Consider the following 17,824-nt stretch of genomic DNA (forward strand, 5'->3'; position numbering starts at 1 on the left):
AAGAAGTAGTTGATGCCCTAAAACATCTCGGTCAGCAAATGTGAGAAGGCTGGTGAAGTCTGTGATTACTCATTGTGAAACACGAAGGTAGCTCACAGGGACACACTCTGGAGATGCATACTTGAATTCATGTTTGGCAGAAGCCTGAGCTTTCTTACTTCAGTATTTAACCAGAGATTTGGTGAAGCTGTGAAGTTGTCTACTGCATAAAATTTACTCCATGTAACAGATAATACTCTGCCCCAAAAGGAGTCCTAAATTTACCATACTCTTTTCCTAAAGCTGCCTTGTCTTCCCTATATGGGCAGAATTATGGTTGTGATGTGCAGTTACAGCAAACATTTACTCTCTTAAAATGTCTTTGGTGGCAGAGGTAACAGTTATGCATTGGTCACAGCTCTGCTCTTTGTTTCCCTGATTTTCAGACTTCTTAGGTATGCAGTCATCTTAAACGATGGACAATGTAGCATCTTTGTGTACAGATTTGTAAATCATTCTTTTGTCACAGAATGATCTGTGGATGCTCCCTGCAAGCATCCAAAAGGCTCAGACAGGTGACTTTTTCAGTGGACAAAGAAAGGAGAACAAGATACAAGACAGTAAGTGAGGGGAAAGGAAGAAGCAGAGGTTGGAGAGCTCTGGTGGGATGTGCAAGTTTTTTGGAGTGCCTGTTGAGGCAGGCAGTGAAGCTCAGGGCTTGGAGCAGAGAGAGGGAGCCACTGAGACATACGGGATTGGACACGGAGACAGAAGAGGTGCTTGGGGCATCGTATTGACTTAAGCATCAGAGAACCTCTAACTTGAATTTTTGCCAACACAGTTGACTAGCAGCCAACTGGGTAAAATGCTGCCTTTACAGGAACCCCAGAGAGCTCGACAGGGAGCTAGGGAGCGCTCCGAGAGCCTCCTGTTCAGAGAGCCTGGTGCAGCCAAATTGCTAAGCCTGGGGCCAGGTGGCAGCGGAATGTCACCGCTACAACAAAAGTTTGTCTACACCTTGGAAGAAGACACAGTCTCCACAGCTGTTCAGTTTACTTTGGCCAACGGCCATAAAAACTCCATACCAGAACTGAACCACATGGGGTTCTTAAATGTTTTATGTTGTTGTTGTTCCTGACTTTTCAAAAAAACGAGTCAAACTCGTACAAAAACAGTCTGGAGATATGGAAAATCTGCTCCCCAGGTACAAAGAGGCGTCTGAATCCAGCAAAATTTCCTCAGGTTCTTTCTCTGATGGTATAAACAGTTATTCTCACTCACTTAACTAGAAGTAAATTCACAGAGGCACCTAGTGTAAAGAACAGTAGCTCCTGCGGCTGGAAGCCACATCCTTTCTCAGTACCTGGAATGTCACACGTTCCTTTTGTTTCTGATTCTTTTGTTTCATCTTGCCTTTTCACATGAAGCTGACACCACAACAAATATTAACACTGACGCCATCAGTGCTCCCTTCAAATGAGTTTTTTCAACTCTAGAATTGTTTTTATTAAAATGACAGAATGGAGAAACTAATCGTGGTAGAAAAGGAGTGCTGCTGCTTCAGAAGACTAGAAGTACCCTTGCTTCGCCAAGTTATTAAAATACTTTTCCAAGCGCTGAATACAAAGTCTGATCTGTATTCCATACACACCACCAATTACTTGTGAAGCACGCTCAACTGGTTTTGTACTTTTTGTTTTATTCTTCATTAAAAAGTTCCAAAACTACTCACAAACCTGGAAATAAGATCTTGTGATTTCATCTTTTTCTATTTAGTAAAAATTTGGCTTTTTTGTACTAATGGAGATTAACTTTGTACTATTTCATCATATGTGATGGTAACCCTTCCCTGGGAACTGTGCTATTTTATTAACTGTCAGAGATCCAGACAGAGGGGCTCATTGTTTCTGGTACATCCCCTCAAATTAGATGCCACCGACTTTTTTTTTTATGTTGTGTTTCTATTCAGTTCTGCCTTTTTTAATTTCTGAGGTTTGATTTCACAAGGTTAATAAGTGTTCTTCTAACTTTGGTTTGGAATAAAGTGTTTGGTTTCTAAGAGCAGGCTGCATTCTTCTCTGACCACTTTTTTTTTTTAGTTATGCTCAACAGTGAGGCAAAACACCTGCTACTACTTTTCTTGCAGAGAAATTGAAGATACTTAACCATATCCTTTCTAAACACTGGGTGAAATGTATACATGCTGCCAAAAGAGTCCATAGACATGCTTTGGAATTATTGCCATTACTTGAAATCACAAAATACTGCCTTGTCCATTAATCTCTGGAGTTACTCAGATTCGCTCTCTTTAGCCTACTTGACCAGGCTTTTGTCTTGGCAGTAAGAGAGTATTTCTTTCAACTTATGCCATGATTACAAAATAAAGTGAATGTTTAGAGAGGAAAAAGCACCAAAAATACTGCAGGATTTTTTTTAGATATCAATAATAATTAAACTACTAGTAGTGTGTTTGATGTCATGTCATATCTAAATATAGAGCACTTATTCCTTTACATCAGCATAACAGTATTCTTGCCAGTAGTGTATTTCATTTCGTTAGATATTATATTACTAACTACATGGCAGGTTATATGCCAGCTCAAATAATAATGCTGTAATGCTGTTTTTCCTCTGGTAAAAGTAGGAGGAGTAAATGCAATCGTCAGACAGAAGTTTTAAAACACCTCCTCCACTGAAGGAAGAACCTTTTCACTATCCCTAAGTGAACTATGAGAAGAGCTGGCCCATGAAAACCAATCACATATGGATTTACGGGACTGTAATTTGGGATAGAGAACTGCTTGCTTACTTCTTGGATGTTTGAGATCCACTACTCATAGGTTTTAACACCAAGCTATCATCTGCTCAGTGCTTCTCCTCTGCATTCATCCTGCCGAACTACCACCATATAATTTTTTCCCCTTCTGAACTTTTCCCACAAGACTCCTTGTCTTGAACAGTCCTCTCATCCATAAGAACTGCCATTCTTCATCCAGTTAGGGGGATTTTTGTTTTCTGTCAGCATCACTGACTGCACAAAGCCACATATCTTCTTGGTATCATTGAGCACAAGTCTCCTATTTTAAATTCAGTGCAGGAGAGCAGCATCACTAGCTCTCCTGCTAGTGTATGCATTCCATTAGCAACAGGATATATTCTCATGGTATAAGCAAATAAAAACCCTAGTTATGCCTAAATTCTAGGCTCCTGGTTGATGTGTTATTACTGGAGCAGCTTTTACAACCTCATATGAAAAATACCTGTATAAGCATACCTGCATACACTTACGAAGAATAAGCTGGCTTTAGCACTGCAAAGATCTAATTACCGCTATTTACTCTATTTCTGCCATTTCAGAATGCCTGAGGTTCTATCACAGACAGCATTTTACTACCATTTCTCACTGGAGTTACTTCAGTTGTATGGATGCTTCATCTGCATCTTTTTAAAATAAAAAGTCTCGACAAGCAAGGTTCTGTTGTCTTACACACAGCAATGAGAACGTTCGGGCAGCTCAGGCTTGCTGCTAATGCAGTTAAGAAGCTTTAAATTAAATAATCTTAAATATTTGTGGCCGGAAGGTCTTACCCACTGAAACTTATCAGAAGCCTGAGTTCCAAACTCACTTTACATGCATTTTATATTTGTTCCTTCCACCCTTTCTATAAGATAGAATGAATAGATTTTCATATTATTACGGATGTCCACTGGTTTCATGTATCTTAACATAAGAATATCATCCCTCCTTTGCCATCATTTGCCATAGTTAGGTTAGTATTCCTTCTTTCTTACTAATTTCTTTTGCTTAAAAAAATATAATCCAATGTTAAGATAGCTAAATTATTAAAACTCAAGAAAAGTAAAACACAGCTTGTAACAAACTGACTCCATTACATTGCCCATTTTGTACATTTCCTGTTATACTTCTTATGATTCAAACAGGAAACATAGCACCCCGTGCATTTATGAGAAAAAAGAACAAAGGGTCCTTAGGTGGCAGATTGCTGAGTTGATAGTGGTTTTGGGGCATTAGACCCAAACTGATTACTTTTCTCACCCAACTAATAATAGCAAATCAATGGGAATGCATTATTGTGACTTGTCTCACCTTCACATGTTTGGCCATCTGCAGACACAGAAAAGCCCCGCTCACATATGCACTGGTAGGAACCATCCGTGTTTAGACACTCCCCGTGAGGTGAACAGAGGTCAGATCTCTCACATTCATTGATATCTGAAAACAGAGACATTAACAGCTTTGCAAATCATCATACCCTTAATATTAGGCCTAAGTTCAATTAGTCTTAAAAGTAGCTTTTATTTCCACCAGCTATGTAAATAGCTATGTAAATGGGGCTCATTTTCCAGAGTAACCAAATCTTCTGGGATCATTCTTAAACTCTGTATAGGCATCAGTATGTTCTGCTGCATCATACTTTCACTATATCACTCTCTGCGATGAGGATGAGCAGATGAGAGTGATTTGTGAGATATCAGTACAAGCTCCATACTAGCCAATATTTCTTCTGCGTTAAGAGAATTTTCAGATGGCTCCATCTCACTGTTGCGTGATTGCTGCATACTCATCAACTTGTGCATCTGGCTCCATGTGTTACCAGCAGGTCTGGAGTTGCATCCTTCCCAGTAAGTTGATTTTATATAATTTAAAGCCAAATGCTCTTTTTTGCTGATGGGGAATGGGAATGGTCCCAAAGGGTTGCTATATAAGAGTTTTTCATCATTGCTTTTTTTTTTTTTTTTTTTTTTTTTTTAAAAAACAGAAAGCATTTTTCAAACACTGCCTTTCAAAGTTTTGAATCTGAAAAACAAGCATTTCTTTCTGATTGGTGCCTCATCTTACCAACAAGACGTGCCACCAGAACTTAAGGACTGCATTCATTCATTAACTTTTACATAAATTACCATTCACATTGTAATTGTACTTTTGTATTTTGCTTTACAGAAACCTTTTAAGAAGTTTTCAACACCATGCTGAGATCAAACACAAATTTAGAAACAAAACTTAAACAAGGCTCATTCATCCATCATCACAGATACTAGAAGTTTTTATTCTCAACCTGTGTTTCATTCCTTAGATTCTGGCCATTGTTATGGCCATACAAAATGCAACAAAGTAGGCAATAATTTTGAGAGAAATTATGATTTCAGTACCATTATTTCAAGACCCATGACACCCATTATAGAATTTTCTTTAGATACAGACTGATTCTATCCTGTGTGTAAACCTTCTAGGCCAGTGTCCTGAAGTCATGGCACATATGTGGAAAGAAAAAGACAGCTCGGGGAAGTTTAGTATCTGTATGAGGTGCACAGGGAAAAGTCAGTGTGCTGGGCTTCACACAACACCTACATGTATCAAGCCTTCTCTGAATTCACAGTAAATGCAGACCAATGACATACTTCTTGAAGCTCTCTGAAAGTCAGGTAAGGTGGGAGATCAGCAATGACAAGGACAGTACGCTACCTTCTCAGGACGCGGTTCTCAAGACTAAGCTGTCAGTTTCTTAAAACTGCCAGAAAAATACTGGAAACCAAAACAGCTGATTACACAAGGTAGAATGATGTATTAAAAGACAGGAAAGCAAAATTAACAATGTTAGAGAAATAAGAGTATAATTCATTTGGAAGAGCAAACTGCACACTGTCTGATGTTTTAGACTCTTTTCAACTTTTCTCCTTACCAAAATGCATGTTCCTAATTTCTAGTCTAGGCCAGATTCAACTTGCAGACACCGCATTCTGTGATAAATTTGCCAGTTTAATTCAATAGCTCTCTACTTTCAATTATGGTTTCCTCTGAAGGTAATAAGGCTATGATCAGGTCACCCCTCATTTTTTTTCAACAAAATAAACAGTTTAAAACCATTCAATCCTTTTCCCCCAGACCATCAGCTTTTTTGGGTTCATCTCTGAACTCTCCTCAGTTGATCAGCATCCATTTTGAATTGCAGGCACCAGAACGTCAGTGTACAGCAATGTGCCAATAGCACTTGTATCAGTGCAAAATAGAGGTAAACAAACCTTGACTACTCCTGCTGGATATTCTGCTTTTTCAATCTTCCAGGGAGTGCATTAGTCCTACTGGCCACAGGGTTGCACTGGAAGCTCATATTCAGCTGGCTGTCTGACCCCTAAATCCTTCTCTGTGACTGTGTCCCAGAAGGAAGTCCACTATCCTACAAGCATGACTGAGATTCCTTCTTCAATATGTAAATGGATATATTGAAACGCCTAGTATACCATGTGATCAAGATCACTCTGCACTAGTGGCCTATTATCTGGATCTTTTACCATGCCCCTAATCTCTCCAGGTAAATTCTCTCAAAAATTTTATGTTTTTTCTTGCTATTACAGAACTCTGATAGAACTAACTTTCAATCATTTAAAAATGTCTCAGTTTATCTGCTGCTTAAAATATTTTGAAGGTACAGTTGAAATGTAAAGAAGTCATCATTTATGATGTAAGTATGGCTATTTTTGTCCAGTACAAAATACAGGACAAGAAAATATACTGGAGATATGACAAATAAAAATTCTACTATTGCATCCTGTAACAGCTTAACAAGAAGTAGTCAACACAATTAAAAAAGTCTAACCATACTTAATTCTGCTAGCCAAAGATCTCCCTTTATGTTCTTTCACTGTGTCCAGTTCTTTGCTATTCTAACTTGTCAGTATTCATTGTATCAACTCCTCCTTTCTTCCATTTGTTTTGATATTGATCTGGCTATTTCTAAAGCGGTTTCATTCCCCTCTACAGCAAGTTGTTATTTTTCAGTGCTGGTGGTCTTCTTTCTCAAGTGTGGTGCTCTTACCTGAAATGGTTTCCAATTTTCATTCACATTTTTTTGTTAAAAATGCTGTCTGTACTGTCTGTCGCTTAGTTGGCTCATAAGTGCTTTCAGTTTTGTTATATTCATCCGTTTAAAACATGAAGCCTATATACTACTACTTTATACAGTGGAGTGAAGAGAATAGAGTGGTATCAAAGCTGGCATTGATTTATAGCTTGTGACCAATTCTCTTTTATCTGCTAAAGCAAGGTCTAATACAGTACTTCCCTATGTCGAATGCAACATTTTCTGAATTAGAAAGCAGTCGCATATAATACTCAGAACTTCCACAGGGAATTTGCTGTTGGTTGCACAAGATCTTCAGCATAGATCAGCTGGAGTACAGTCTTTCAGCTCACGTCTAAACTGTGCATAAGAGAGCAGCCAAAGCAAAGTCCAGTCTCCTGGTCCTCCAGTCATTTAGAGCACGAACACGCTATCACTTTCCAGCTCTAATACCATGGTTCTCGTCTCATAAAAATGGATGGCAAAAGAGAGTTGTGAGGCATGCCTGGATGTTGTGCCAACATGGAGTTGGGATCATTCAGAACTAAAAGCTGGGAAGTATTTTTCTGGGTTTGGCAATGCTGACTCAGACTCAGATAACACATTCTCTTCCTCCCCACCCATCCTCCACAAAGCACTGCAAGTGTGTTAGAGGTGAGAGAGGTTTATCTAATGCGACTTGACACTAACTATACCCCTCTTTCTGTTACATCACTGATTCACAAACATAGAAGGTTCTGTCAAAATAAATGTTCCCAGGATTTGGGAAAATGCAGCACTGTATTTCTGTTAGTTCTAATATAGATTCTCTTTCAAGTTATGAAGGCTGAGATTTCAACCTCTTGAAATAATTTCTCAGCATATATTTAGAGAGAGTAATATAAAATGAGCAGAGTAAGAAAGTACTACAAATGATAAATAAAATGAGTTTCTCTTCCTTAGCATGATCTGTGACTATCACAAGTTCTGCTTACAAACTTAAATGTTTGTAATAATGATTCAGGTATTTTTTTATAGCCATTTCATACCTTGACATCCCCTATTCGCTATCTGCTGGAAACCATCTGGACAAGTGCATTTGTAAGACCCGTCAGTATTCATGCAGTTTCCTCCAAGGCAAATACCACTGTCTTGAAGGCATTCATCAACATCTGAAATAAAAAGGTAACTTAATTATTAGATGATGTAAAAACTCATGAAACTTTTAACAGCGATACTTTGATACTAACGTAGCAGCTTGAAGCTACAACGTTTAATAACTGTGTGTGTGTGGGAGGGAAATCAAGTTGACTACACTTTAGAACGTCCTTTTAATTTCTTCCATCTTATCATCAAACTTCTTGTATTTCTAGAGAGCTTTAAAACTGAGTTTGTGTTATTTATTCTTAGCAAGCATGTCTAATATGCACGCCATCTGCATCTCTAATGAAAGCTATGGTAACAGACCTTCATACCAATCTCTTTACTTTAATGGTGACTGTGGTGTTACAGCAGTACAATTAACAAGCAAATCCAAGCAGTTGTACGCTTAGAAGACAGACACAAAAAGTGCCTACTAATGCAAATTTGTAGTTTGCAATATGCATCTTTGGACATGTTTAGACCACTACACAGAGATCCCTGAGCCGGAAGTGACCCGACTCAGACGTTCCCCAGAGTATGGGCAAGCCCAAGCATAGCTGGCGTGCCACACCAGACCAGACGTGTCTGTGGAGATTACTCTCAAAAAAACCATGTGGACAGGAGGCTTGTAGGACAGGGACCACACTGTGCGTACTGCTGTGCTAATGGTTGCTTTTTCAGAGGCTTTTGTTCACGTGACGCAATACAGCCATTTCGCAGGCTTAGCAGCTTGGTCATGAAGCTGAATAGCTGCTTTTGCACAGTGCTGCACCCAAGCCGTAAAATCCAGCTCCAGGGTCAAGGCATGCAGGGTCTAGCTACCAGCTGCCTATACACCACGTTCCCAGCACCAAGCCTCAGGACCGTAGACCCTGCCCTAGTGTCTTGACATCCATGGGATAAACGTGCTGACTAACACATAGCAGGGCAAGTTTCAGGATACAAACTACATACAAAGTAATCAAATATTTCAAGAACAGGACACTGGCATTGTCTCCACCTAAAGTCTTTTCTTCCCCAGAGGAAACTAAGCACAGCTGCTGTGGGTACAGGATTAACTCAGCAAGTAACTACATTCCAGCGATATACAGTTTTGTTTCACTACAGCTAAAGATCACAAAGTATTTCATGACTGTGCCTCTAGTTTTAAAAGAAAACAGAAAATAAGAGAGTCAAGTAAAAGAAGCATCTCATAAGCAACTTTCCTTTGCCTCCACATTGCCCTACCTCATAATTCACTGAGTCTATTGCTCTGATAATGCAGATAGTTTCCTTTGAAAAACAGTTATCAAAGAGTTTTTCCGCTGCCTTTGATTATTCTGACTTCTTAAGCATGGATTTTAGCCGATTAGAACTGTAACTTTTTCCTGTGTTGCAGGAATAAATAATAATTGTAATTAAAAAAGAGGATACGACCTCATTTCTCTGCAAAGCCCACACTGTATCAGAGTGCAGCTATCCTTGGGATTTAGTCTATTTAATAAAAATAAGAAATAGGGATAGCTTTCTTACATAAATGAATGTTATTGCAGATAAAACTGCACTTACTGCTGACAAAGTTGTGACCTTTTGATAACCACATGTTTTATAACCATTTTCAACTGAGAAATAAGTTGTGGTTTATTTAAAACAGCAATTAATTTTGACTAGGAGCATGAGAAAAAATTAACGACTCCCTTGCACTGAGTTAATGCCAAGTCGCACAACAAGAAGGCGTCTTCTGCCAAATGCAGTCAAAATGCATTATTTTCTGTACAGGATGCAAACCTCCCTTTCTCTAATGCAACTCTTCATAGGTCCTACGGTTGCTGCACAAGAATCTCCAGAAAAATCAGAGACAGTAACTCATGCTTGAGATGTTCAGTGCTTTTTACCACTCTTTATAGGTGCATGTCCAGAGCATTTTGGCTAGCAAAATCTCAGGCTCCTAGGAGAACACTGGAGCCTCCTATGCTTCAAACAGACTGTTTTCCAGTAACCCAAGTTCTTTGAGATGTACAGTCTATATGCAAGTCCAGCTGGTGCACATTCACACTTCCTGTCAGTTGAGACAAGGCCAATACTTTTTACCCACAGGTGTGCTCACACTTTGTGTTCCCTCATATTCAGAGCAACACAGAGCAGAAAGTCTCAATGTCACTTCATCTCAAGAACAGGAGATGTTGAATGAGAGAGTAAGGCAGAAAGAAAATAAACATGCATGTGGTCATGCATCTTGAAGACTTCTGACTACTAGGAAGTAACCTCCTCTTCTATCTTCAAGTGGAAGGTTGTGCGCAGAAGCTCACCTGTGGATGGTCACATACTTTCAGGCTACTAATTTCCAAGCACATAATAGCAAGTCTCTACAGGTACTGCAGAAGGGAAAAGTTCTTCAGGCTTGGGTAACAGGGTATACAGGCATTTACAATATGAATAGACATACGGATTATTGCTCTCAGACAGAACTGAAGGTATGAAGGCCTCAGTCCAGTTTTCTCATTTTCTGAAGAGTTCAGTGCAAGGATGCATGCAGAGCATGTATACTGCATGTATACACCAATGTATAGAACAACTATTTGCAAATTACCTTTATTCTTAAATAAGTGAAATACTGTGCAAAGACTTCCAGGCACAAACTTCTGCCGGAGTTGCACAAAGCTCAGCTGAAAATGAGCACAGCCAAATTCTGCAGTATCTCTAGAAGTTTGCACAAGTGTATAATGATCAAACCAGCAAACTGCTTCCTGAGCTGCTACATTTTTAAGAAAACTTCTGAAGTAGAAGAAATCCTTATTAAATAAACAAGCACATTTCTTGCCAGTGATTTGCCAATCACATTGGCTTTACAGCCGGATACGTTTTTGGGTATCTTCTGACGTGACAAATGTCCATCCCTGAGTCTTTGAGAAACTGGACAGAATTTGAACCACTCTCTTGTTTTCACACAACTATGCTGTGCTATACCCACGGTTTTTGTCATCTCTTTCCTGCTTTCTCTGTGAAGTGTTAGAAAACATTCAGGTAAATAGGCTAATCTGAAAATCAGAGGCCATCACATGGAGAAACGTTGGATGTCTTCTCAAGGCAATTTCGTCTTTATGGAAGCTCTGCCCTGTAGTCCATGCACACATCTGGCTGAACTAACAGTCAGGAGGAAAGCCATTTTCATGAAGATGGGAATGTGGCTGTGAGGCTGAGGACCTCCACTGATATGAAAAGAATGTGAGACTGAAACCTGTAGTCAACTGAGTTCCCTAAATGTGCACTGAATAATTCAAGGAGCCATCAAAAATAATTATATCACAAGGTCAGGAAAAACAAGACAGGTGAATGTACAGCAGATAAAACAGGCTCACAAAGCATTCTTACTGACAGCAAAACAAGCACAGTCTGTTCAAACTTAGTTTCCAAGGTGCAAAAAGCAGTCTGTAATATCCTGTATTTCAGAAAATATTGAAGGGGTATAATGCAAGCACAGAAGAATTTCTTCCACTTCAAGAGATGAATAGATTTTGTGCAGAACTTTTAGTATTTATTAAAATCTTCAGTAAACACTCTCTCTCTACAGAAATTAACCACTCTGTCACTGGGTGGAGAAGCTGTACATTTGGGACAGACTCTTGGGAATAAGATGAAGACCCTGAGGTGAGGGAACAGCTTTTTCCTTGTACGATCCAATTCCTCTTCTTTTGCCTTGAGAGCTTCAGAAATTATTTTTTCTTGAAAATTGCCCTTGAACAGCATCAAGGAAGAGATGAAGATAAAGCATGGACCTGTCCTGACAGGCCATTGCATAGTCATGGGGAGCGGCAACAGTTACCATGACTTCTTGGGCTGTATGAAATGCACCAAAGCAGTCTGAAGAGAAGTTCTGGAAAACATTCGGTCCTCAACTACAATGGATTTAAATTCATTTCTATATTTCATTTGCTATTCTTCACTACAAGATGGTTTAACTCACCATTTCATACACTCACACATGCTAACAGCATTTACTAATTCAAAATCTTTCTCTGCAGACTTGATGGTTTGCAAGGCTTCTTGTTGAAGGAACCGAAATGCTTGAAACAGTTATGCATCCCACTCTCTCCCATCTCCCTCTCTGCTATGCAGAGGAAAGAACCTTTTCTTGTTTAAGGTGGCCAAGGTAAGAACTCATAAATTAAACTGCAGCAATAGAAGATTACCATCACACGTTTGGGAAAAAAGAAAGTCTAACACAAGGACAGCAAAGCACTGGCACAGGCTGCTTGAAGAGATGTTTAGAATCTCATCTGCTGAAGCCTGCTGAGAGCAGGTTAGATGAGTACCTGTCAGGAATGACAGAATGATACGGTCTGTTATGCCTTTGGGAGGAGGAACGGACCAGTGATCCCTTCCACCCAATGTTTCTTTGATTCTTGACACAATATCTCTGTATCTCTGCATCTGTTGCAACTCATGAAGATCTTGAAGCCAGGTGAGAGCAAAATTCTTTGACACAAGTTTCTAGTGCCTTCCATCATCAGCCCACATTTCTTAAAGCTGATGCAAGTGATGCTGGTATTCACCAGGAACTCTGAGAAGATTGTGTTAAGTTATTCCATGACCAGATTCTCCAAACAGGTCAGTACCAAAGAGTATCAGTGTGCTGAGGAGATTTTATAAGATATCCTTATTCCTTGTTGGTAAGGACTTCAAGAGTTGCTGTCACTCCTTAAACGTGGACAATCCAGTACCATCACTGCTGGTGAAGTCTGGTCTGATATTACAGGTTTGTCTTGAGAAGACAGCATTTGGTTGGCTCAGGGGGAACTGCTCTTCTGCCTGGATCACTTGAAGAGGAGGATTCCTGACCTATTGCTGTGGGTGAGACAGTGGGAACTCCCTCCTAGAATGCTGTGTGGAGGATAACCTAGCAGCAGAGCACTACTAGGTAGAACAGCAGTAAGGAGCTGTGTCTTCCATGGTATCAGCTGCTACAGAAAGCACACCAGAGACTGGAAAGTTTTTATGTGCTAATACCACATGTACGGTGAGACCTTAACTGAGAGTTTTTTCCCCCTCTAGGGTGAGATAAGGAAGCAACTGAGCTACAATCTTTTCTGGAGCTCGCTAGTAAGTAATCTCACATGCTCAAGGTGACCATGAGTAGGTGCAGCAGATGTACCATATCAGGCGGTATAGCCAACAATGGAGAAGAGGGAGTAGCTTTGAAATAATTCACTAGAAAAAAATCTATTTGCCAATTACTGGACTATTCAATTGTTCTACTTGAGAGATAATAGAATGTTTCTGTTTTCTATAACCCAGCATTTCTCCCTACATTTACTGTACATCTTTCACCTCTTATTTTTGTTTTTACAAGCTCAGTATGTAGACTGCCTTCTGAGACAGTGAAAGCTGTGAGCTCCAGCAGATCCCCCTGGAGCTCATCTTATACTATGTATTTTCTTCTGCCAGTGCACATGTGGGATTGTGGTGGCTGGCTACAGGTTCCCAAAACCATCTGGAGAAGTTGTTTTCATTTAGGAGGCCCCCATGTGAACAGTGTATGCTGGCAGAATACTTTTGTAATACAGAATTTCTGTGTCAGAATTTGAGCAACAAGGGTTGGAAAGGATTAATTGTTTTTGGTAATAATGTCAACTGCCCTTCCAATCTTACTGTTGGAAACACATGTGCTGATTTCTTGCACATGGAAAGATGACAGGGACTACTTCTAAGAATCCACTCAATATGTGGCTGTGTAGGTGGGGACTGTTGAATGGTTGACAGTAAAGTATTGAGAAAGAAAGAGGAGCAACATATCTTTCTGTCCCATTCTCAAAAGAGTTCATACCTATAGCTGAAATACTCAAGATCTTATTGAAAAGAATGAATCAGTAGCTTAAGTCCACAAGCTTACCTTCACACTGATCTCCAGTAGATGATAATGTGTAGCCTTGGCTACAAATACATCTGAAAGATCCTTCTGTGTTCCTGCAGCGTCCATTCGTACAGAGTGATCGGTGCTGGCATTCGTCTATATCTGTAGCAGAAGGGACAGTGAAAACATGACACATCTGAAAATACCAATTACTAATCAAATGGTGCAATAACAATTCTGAACAAAACAGCAAAGCAGAGTGTCAATATCCAGTACTGCTTCTCTTGGACTTATTTATTAACAAATGCAGTCAATGTAATGCATAAAAATATACGAAATTGCAGATTGGATGTTTTCCTTGAGGTGACTGCATTCAGCATTCTCTCCTGTAGTGTCAATATATCCCTCAATGCACAAACAGGTACACACAGATACTGCTTGAGAGCTGCTTTTGTTTCTTTTATATCTGGCAAAGGTAACAAGCCAGCAGCTCCAGTGAGTCAGCAAAACCCACAAAATACTTTCCAGCAGGATCACCACCTTTTAACAGGGTGTGGTTTTCAGATGCACACTGACAGGCTGTTCCCCTATTAAGTTGTACCTTAAGGCTCCTTTAAATACTTGCCTTGTAACAGTATTAATCCTCTAAGTATGGGGAAATGTCTCTTTGCTTCCACAACCGCTGCTAATCCCTCAGCGCTTCAGTTCTCATAAACTGGGGTCAGTCTGGGTTAACCGATGGACTTGAACATCAAACTTAAATTTTCCTACGAAAAACTCAAAATACTGGAGGGGAACGGCACTTTGAATTTAGAACATAGCACATGTCTTGTTTGAGCTAGGAAACCTGTTTTCCCTCCCTTATTTATAAAATACTCGTTAAGGAACAGTAATTAAATTGATATGGTAGATTCTTAGTCACTTCTAGGATTTAGGCATGGCTGAACGTCTTTCTGAAAATATACTCCAATTCAAACAGGATAAAGTTACTCAATGAGGTTTTTCAGGTCTGTGTTATGGCTATGTAGTCTGACCTCTTGAGTAATGGTCCCTTGCAACCACAGAAGTTTTGAATTTAAGGATCACTGAAATCTGTGAGGCTGCGTGAAGCATCTGGGCACATGTATGGGTTCTTACTTTCGAAGGGTGCACTTTAAGAAGCGCAGTCTGTACATGCCAGCTCAGCTTGGCAAGGACCCTTGTTCCATGAAAGGCTCAGAGGAAGCAGTCAAACTTTGTCTACATACTTTCCCCAAGACCAGTCTGCTGTGCGTCCTGGACAGCACATTTAACTCACTCAAGACATTTAACTTACACTGATGTTTTGTTTCAAACTTCCTGACAAATTTACATGAACAATCATTTAGTTTTACTGTATTATTTTTAGCACTCAGAAGTCTGAAAGTGTTTGGTGCTATACACAGACACTTAGGGAAGGGTTGGGGGAAGGGAAAAGAAGTAAAACCAACATCTGACAAGAAACACTTAGGTTTCTGCGTGCTTCCACAGCTTGGAGAGATTCTCCCAGATTTTCACCTTTGGGGAGAGGTTTCAGTAAGTCCTGTCTCCCTAAGGAGAGGGACGTTCATGCCTCCTGTACAAACTCCAGGTTCTCTCTCAGACTAGTCCGCTCTGACTTCAGACCTAATTTTGTTCCACTGGAGCAGTCCTAGTGGGAATTTTAGATGTGGAAGAAATGTAGAACCTAACACTTTGGAGGTACAGGTACTGTTCATAGAAATACGACACCAAACTCTCTGTCTACTAAATGTACTACTTGAAATGCAGTGACACCAATGCAGGCATCAGCTCAGTGTTAACTGACACTGCTGGGTTCCAAGAGGGTGCAGCCTGGGTTTTTTTATTCCACTCACCCACATGAAAGAAAAAAAAAGATAGAAAGAAAAGCAATTAAGGCAGCAAAAGCCATTGTCCCCAAACCTCCAAAGTAACAGAAATGCCAAGGATTTTGCAGAAATTCCAATTTAGCAATATAAATATTACTACATGTACTACATTACAACGTGACTTTGTAACAAATGTCAAAATCTACAATGTGACCATGGAAGCCATAAAATGGAAATACATATTCTTACATTTTTGATTATTTAGCTTCAGTGTTGTATCTTTGTTGTTTCTCCATTAAAAGGAATATTATTAGTTGAAAAATATTATCTAAGAGGTAAGTGCAACCTTATGAATTTTAATCATGTTCTTTCCTACCTTCACACTGATCCTCTGATGCAGAGAGTTTGAAACCTTGGCCACAAATACATCTGAAAGACCCCTCCATATTTTCACAACGCCCATTTGTACAGAGATTGCCATACTGACATTCATCTATATCTGTGAATATAAAGAAAGCGTAAGTGTATAATTAACTTGGGTACAACCATCTTTCAGTTGAGCTTGGGAATTTATTCAAATTCTGCCATAAGCGTGGTTAGAATCAGTTTTCCTGTATATTTTGACCTTGACAATTCTGTAGCAATTCTGATTTAAAAAAAGGATTTGAACTTGAGCTGCCTTGTGCTCAAACACTCGACTATACTCAGAGCCTACATGACTAAAACAATGCTTTCATCCCAGTACTGCAAGGACTCCAGTTCAGGCTAACAAACCTTTTTTTTTTTTGAATAGGGGTTGCACTATGAACTAACTGTGTCCACATCATCCTTACCTGAATAAGATTATTTTGCCCATAATTTTCCGACAGTAGCTTAAAGCAGTGCAGCTTTAGTATAGAGAAGAGGTCAGCAAGTGCTGGCACGTTCATTCTTGCATTACACAGATTTACTCTTCGGATATGTACCTGTGACAAAAGCACTAGCAGCTGCCTATACCTTATAACCATTATCACTAATCCTTCTGCTATTGCAAGGAACAGTCCAGAAAAGCAGACACAGCTCATGCTGGCAAGGCTGTGATAGAAGCTGTTCCCTCTGAAACCATTTTTAAATCGTGTGCTCTGGTCAGAATCCCCCAGCCTGCTGCCTCCGCTTGTTTACCTGGAGCTTACCTATGGGTGCGAGGGAACAGGCAGGTCCTCTCAGAAGCTAGAACAGACCTCAACCACATTTTCTGCTGTTGAGTTTTTGCTGTTTTTTAAAATTAGGTCGATTAATATACAGGATTTAGAGGAGTTCTCCAGTGCATAACTAAAGACTCTATATGAAACACATGTACACGTGAGACCTTCATAGATGACATTTTTCAAATGGACAGGCAGGTTCTAAAGGAATTAGCTGACACCTGAGCAATTTCAAGGGGATTTCTACACTTCATGCAGGTCCCTTTGTAAGGCTACTCTATATAAGCAACAAGGAACTCCATTGAATTATGCCTTTATAACCAAAGTTTTAGAAGCAAAATCTCTCTTCCTGGTCACAAATCATCCTTTATTTACAGGAGGACTTGAAAGAAACTTTTTTTCTATAAGCTATCCCATAGACACCTACTTTCATAAATCTCAGAAAGAAGGGTATTAACTAATGGGCCACTCTCTTTAGCCATTGTGAAAATTGCTATGTTACTACTTAAGAATAATTTTCAAGAATTCCTTCTGAATGCAATTTGTATAAATCAACAAAGAAAAAAGCAAACATATAAATAACACCTTTCGTTATAAACTCAGCCAGAATTTATTCAGTATTCTAAAATAATCAGTATTGTCTTTTTCCTAGGAGTGGTTTTCACTTAAAAAAATAAAAGGTTAATTTTCAAATTTTATTTATTTATTTTGGGGATGCAGTTAACAGCAAGCAGGTGTCCCTGTTTGTATGGAAAAAGCTGTATTTTTTAGCTTCACTGATGCAGAAAAAGAATTACACCTTATTTACTTTTATGTGCCTGAAATCATATTACTCCCAATTACCCTGTCTTTTGCCACCGCAAAGCACACAAAATCTGTCAACGTAAAAGAGTAAAACTACTGATTATTTGAGGCACTTGAGCTATTTAGGCAGCTGTAGCACAGGGAGAGCTGGAAAAACACGAGAGGTCTTTAAATCATCATCATAGCTCTTATTACCTA

The 17,824-nt window shown here is 39.4% G+C and overlaps 1 protein-coding gene across 1 annotated transcript in view; it reads right to left on the reverse strand.

Moving 5' to 3' along the window:
* LTBP1 (latent transforming growth factor beta binding protein 1) overlaps positions 1-17,824 on the reverse strand; it is a 97,129-nt gene that overhangs the window by 38,933 nt on the left and 40,372 nt on the right. The window contains exons 13-16 of the mRNA XM_009586772.1: positions 16,015-16,137; positions 13,831-13,953; positions 7,868-7,990; positions 4,088-4,213 (exon numbers count right to left, since the gene is read on the reverse strand). Of these exons, the coding sequence (XP_009585067.1) occupies positions 4,088-4,213; positions 7,868-7,990; positions 13,831-13,953; positions 16,015-16,137 (495 nt within the window). The remainder of the gene's footprint in view (positions 1-4,087; positions 4,214-7,867; positions 7,991-13,830; positions 13,954-16,014; positions 16,138-17,824) is intronic.

This window comes from Fulmarus glacialis, unplaced genomic scaffold, assembly GCF_000690835.1.
Source record: "Fulmarus glacialis isolate BGI_N327 unplaced genomic scaffold, ASM69083v1 scaffold38991, whole genome shotgun sequence".
In the NCBI taxonomy this organism is placed as follows: Eukaryota; Metazoa; Chordata; class Aves; order Procellariiformes; family Procellariidae; genus Fulmarus; species Fulmarus glacialis.